A 5,655-nucleotide genomic window follows, 5' to 3' on the forward strand; every position below is an offset into this window, starting at 1 on the left:
TGTCAAGCAAGTTCTAACTACACATCAAAAATTTCGATGTGTAGTTAGAACTTTTGAATGACTTTTCGATTTTCGATTTCGATTCGAAATACAGTCATTCAAATGCTCTTAAAACAATGCCGAGAGTAGTATGAGATCTATACCACTCTCATATTTGTATGGTAAATATGAAGCTGGGGCCAGCTGCCAGTTAGCTTAGCACAAAGACTAGATTGTCCAAAGATAACCAAATCTGCCATCCAGCATCTCTAAAGCTCCCTAATCAAAATGTGTGTGTGTGTGTGTGTATGTATGTATGTATGTATACACATATATATATATATATATATATATATATATATATATATATATATATATATATATATATATATATATATATATATATATATATATATATATATATGTATATGTGTATATATGTATACTGTATATATATGTGTGTGTGTGTGTGTGTGTGTGTGTGTGTGTGTGTGTGTGTGTGTGTGTGTGAAGCACTTTGGTGCAAAACTTTGCTTTTAAACGTGCTATATCCATGTGCCACGCACACTCCACGGTCAAGTAAAGGTAAACAGTACCTGTACTGTCACAGTTACACAGAGTAAATTGTAAAGTCACACACACACACAAAGCATTTATGACGCTACGGTATTTATTTAATCCTACGAAAGGACAAGAAATAATTCAAGACCTTTTGTAAACAAAATGTTATACTTTGTGAACGAAATGTAATACTTTTAAAGCCTTTCTTTTATTTAGAAAATTTTATTTAACTTTTTTTATGACTCCACAGGTATATATATAATAAACTTGAATAGCAGTAAGTAAGCATTTCATCCAGAGAAAGCTGGACTCACTACTCTCAACTATCTCATCTATTTGGTATGTTTTGGTAATATATTGTAGTTCATAGACTGCCCACTGACAATAATGACTGATCAGTTTTCAGTTGATGTCACTTGATCACAGGATTTCTGGAAACTAATGTTAATATTTCAAACTGCTGCTGCCATTTTTGCCGTTGCAGTCACTGACACACAGCAAGTCTCCCACGAGCTCTAAATCTCTTATCTACAGATTTGCTTACATGAGGACCTATGACTTCAGATGTGATTTAGTGCAGACGGCCTCCAGTGAATGCAAGTGGGTGGTTTCTTGTTTATCTGTGATGCAACAGATTGAAACCAACCACCAGCCACACATTTTGTTGTTTAAACTGGTGATAGCACACATTATTTATCAGTGAATGTAATTACATATTCATATTTGTAAAATAAACACCAAAAGCCCACACAGCCACATCATAACCTCACATGCCTCCACTTCGTTGTATCATTAGATACTTTTATCCGTGTTTGATACTCATCTGATGGAGACGTGTTCTCCAAAAAAGGCCCTGGCTGACTGAAGGGAGCTGAAAAACACCGAAAACTTGCACTGAATTATGTTTTTGAGAAAGTTCTAACCACACACACTCTGTGACAAGATCACACTACATGAGTCAATGCTGGGAGAGTTGAGAGCTGAATTTCAAACACCTCACCTCTACTTTAAAAGGATGGTGTGTAGGATTTAGTGGCATCTAGCAGTGAGGTTGCAACCAACTGAGTACCCCTTCCCTCACCCTTCCCTTTCCAAGTGTTTAATAGAACCTACGGTGGCCTTCGAGAAACGTAAAAACACAAAGTTTTTAGTAGAGTAGGCATGGGTTATCGGTTTCAATGTATACCAAGGTTTGAATAAGTCACGGTTTCAAAATCACTCAAATTTTCTGTCATACCGTTCCTAAGGTATGAGTTGTTTTTTATGAGTCTTCAAGGACAGAAAGTGCAGTTTAGAAATCCCTTTCCCTGCCAGTGGGCAGTATGTTTAAAAATAAAATACATTGTGTTTTTTTTTTTTACCCAGACATTTAAAAAATAATACATTTATAGCTGTCATTGCAATACCGTGAAACTGTGACATTTTTGCTGAAGGTTATCATACCGTCAGAATCTCATACCAGCCCATGCCTACTCTAGAGCCAGTGCTTGGTTTGTCCGCTCTGGGCTACTGTAGAAACATGGTGGTGCAACATAGTGGAAGAGGACTCGCTACAGATGTAGATATAAAGGGCTCATTCCAAGCAAAAACACAACCACTCTTAGTTTCAGGTGATTATACATTAGTGAAAATATAATTATGAATATTATACTTAATTTCTGCCAATTGATCCCCCTAAATCCTACACACTGCTCCTTTAAATTCAGACCCTCCCCTAGCCATTTCCATCTAGGTCCTCACGTCCCCCAAATCTACACAATCTAATTGGACATATGGTTTCAGGGAATGTTTTTGCTTGCTAAATTATCACATCAGCTTTTGGCAGAGATTTGAGATGTAGCATGGCTTACACAAAATGTTAATGGCTGATTCAGAAGCTTTCAGAGGTGTAAAATCCATGACATGGTTGTAACATGAAATTAATATTCCAGTAAATCAAAACCTTAAAAAATAACTGGTCTTCTAAAGAGAACCAAAACCTTCAGTCTCCATGTAGAAATTTGAATGGATTTGTCAGTTACATAAATGACATTGATGGTGAATGGTCTGTCCCAAATGAAGCGTGGGAGAGCAGCAGGTGGAAGTGCCTGAGTGAAACATTTTTCTCAGCACAGATACAAAACATGCAAATTCTGACCTTTTTTTTTTTGTCATTGGCCCAACGCTTTGACTTGAGTTCAAGAACACACATCAAGTATGTCATCAAACTTTATTCTGAGAAATACTCCTATAATAACCTTCAGTTGTTATTATAAAAACCTCAAACATCAATGCTGGGAAATAGTGCTCCAAATAAAAGGCATGTGCTTACCAAACACTCCCTCATTTATTGGCAAATATCCCGATTAGTCTCAAATGTGAGGAATAGGATTCCTCTCCTCTTCTTTACAAGGCATACACTTGATGAAGCATAATATAAAATCATATTAACATTCTGCAACCAAATACACAAATTTATATTAATGATGAATGGAGATATTGTTTGTTCTTCATAAAATTTAAATGGTTCTGAAACACCATTTAAAATCTTTCAACATTAACTTTGCCTGAGTCTGGTTCATCTGATTATTGAGACATCCTTAATACGTGCTTCCCTCTTTTACAGAGGAAACTATGCCAGCTAGAATTAGAAAATTATTAATACAGATTACAGCTGCAGTTGTACTTGGGGCAGTTACATTTGGAGACTGTTCTGTGTATCACAACTAGATTGCATCCTGAAGTAGGTTTATAGCAAGATTATACAGAAAGTGTGTTTGTTTTTCCTGCAGAAACGTATACTATATCAGCCTTGAATGAATAGGACTACAGCCCATTAAAGCCCTCCAAACAAAACAAAACAAATCCAAACATAAAACAAAGCAAAACCCAGCATAAGACAAATACGATTACTTAACTGATGTTCTAGTAAAATAGGCATTAAAAAGATTCTCATGTAAAAATTGTGTATTCACAGATAGCACGATTTTTATTTTTTAAAGAACAAGTTGTTCCCTGATAGTCGTATCTCTGCTGCTTGTGCACTGAATGGAGGTACCAAGTGTTGATCTGCGATGATTTGAGACTTCAGGTACCTCCGGTCTTCATCTAGACTTCGATTGATTTCAACCTCAGCCTCGAGGATGCCCTGAAGACATTTCACTTCTTCTTTGGATGCTTTAAAAGACATTGGGAAAAGAACAAATTGACCAGTGAAATCAATGCTCTGTACAGTCCACATGCAGGAAGCAGCAGACAGACATGAGGCTACAGTTGATAACATGCTACTATTTTTCTGAAATGACACAAACACTTCCTTGGAACAAACAAAAAAGGAGCACAATCCATACAGTCATTCCTGCTCTCTTTGCTTCATGAGCTGAGGAGGGATGCCAAAATGTCAAGTCAAAAGCAGATTAACGGTAGGTTTCCACACAGCGAAATTTCGCTTTGCTCTCATTGACTACGTTTACAAGCTGTCAATTTTCGGGTTATGGTCGGGTTAAGGTCACTATTTGTGTTTCTGAAACATTCGGAATAACCTGTTTACATGTCTGAGCAGAGAGAGTTACTCTTGTATACATGGCATTTGTAATCAATTCGCAATATCCCGATGTAAACGGCGACGCACGGTTAGCGTCTGGACGTACGGACAACCTTAAGACGCAATAACTTTTCATTCACCTTCTTATAAATCTCACTATCTCGGTACTTTCTTCCGTCAACAAAATACAATATATTCATGGTTTTCACCACACTAATAAAGAAATTGGTTTCCTCCTCGCTCCAAAAGTGTGGTGCTGTGCTGCGTCTCGCCATGTTTACCTCTACTTCTTGTTTACTTCCAGTATACTGCGCGCAGGTTTTCTGCATTGACATATATATACTGTAACTATATTATTATAGTATATAATTATTATTATAACTATGTTTTCTGGCACATACAAGAAGTTCCTCTACTCAAAAGACCAAGATTCCTTGTGAATAGAACATGCACAGATCAATGTTCCTTTTGATGGGGATATGCCAATACGCGTTTACATGACCAAAATTTCGGGGTGGAAAAGGGGTAACCCAGGGATCATTTTCGGGTTTTTAAAAACCAGAATATGAGCATATTTGTGTTTTTGCCGGTGTTTACGTGGCTGTGCGCGACCGGGTTATTGCTAATATTCCGGTTTTGAATGGGTTATTGGCTGCATGTAAATGTAGTCACAGCATCAAATAAAGCTTCATTAACTGACTTTTGAGAATTAGGGGGCATAAAAACACAAAACACAGGCCTGAAATGTCTATCACTCGGTTATTGCTAATCTGGATTGGAGGTGTGTTTATGTCATAGGAGGTTGAATGGAGACAAAATTCGCCCTGATTGAGCAAGATGAGAGCAAATCGCCGAGGGGAGCGAAATAAAGTTGACGAAAGTTTAACTATTTTATTATTCAAATGAGGACCACTCGAGAACCAATCAGGTGTCAGTACCCAATCCGTTCCACCTGCACAATCCGTTCTGCGCATGCGCAAGATGTTCACGCATGCGCAGATGATAATACCGTTTTACGACCTGCCCGATCTGTTCCACGCTAGCCTCCACCCAAGCTAACAGCTAATTCGGCTAACCGCTAGCCGACAAATAACGCATGCGCAGAACGGATCGTGCAGGCAGAACGGACAGCTAGATTCAGTCTAAAATAACGTTAAGTCAAACATAATGGGAAAAGCAGGCTACAGCAAAATTAAGACTTTACAGTAACAATAAAGACAAGTATTTTGTGATGTATTTTAAATGAGCACAAGTAAAGTAGAACTGACGTAACAGCTGTTATATATGTTAACGTTTGTTTTGAAGATTTATTTTGAGGGTCTTTTAAAAGTTTGCATGCTGTCTCAGCTACCGGTTAGCCGAATTAGCTGTTAGCTAAACTAACGTTAGCTTAACTGTGGAGGCTGACGGACGGCAGACCGCTACAATCAGCTAGCGGTTAGCCAAATGAACTGTTAGCTAAATTAACGTTAGCTTCCCAGTGGAGGCTAACGGCAGACTATAATCACCTAGCGGTCCGCCCAAATTAACTATTAGCTAAACTAACGTGAATTAGCTATTAGCTAAACTAACGTTAGCTTCCCGGTGGAGGC

The 5,655-nt window shown here is 37.9% G+C and overlaps 1 protein-coding gene across 1 annotated transcript in view; it reads right to left on the reverse strand.

Annotated features, from left to right (window-relative positions):
• Window positions 1-2,520: 2,520 nt before the first annotated feature.
• cth (cystathionase (cystathionine gamma-lyase)) overlaps window positions 2,521-5,655 on the reverse strand; it is a 17,313-nt gene continuing 14,178 nt past the window's right edge. Inside the window, exon 12 of the mRNA XM_028587503.1 lies at window positions 2,521-3,696. Within this exon, the coding sequence (XP_028443304.1) occupies window positions 3,679-3,696 (18 nt within the window). The 3' untranslated portion in view covers window positions 2,521-3,678. The remainder of the gene's footprint in view (window positions 3,697-5,655) is intronic.

This window comes from Perca flavescens, chromosome 9, assembly GCF_004354835.1.
Source record: "Perca flavescens isolate YP-PL-M2 chromosome 9, PFLA_1.0, whole genome shotgun sequence".
In the NCBI taxonomy this organism is placed as follows: domain Eukaryota; kingdom Metazoa; phylum Chordata; class Actinopteri; order Perciformes; family Percidae; genus Perca; species Perca flavescens.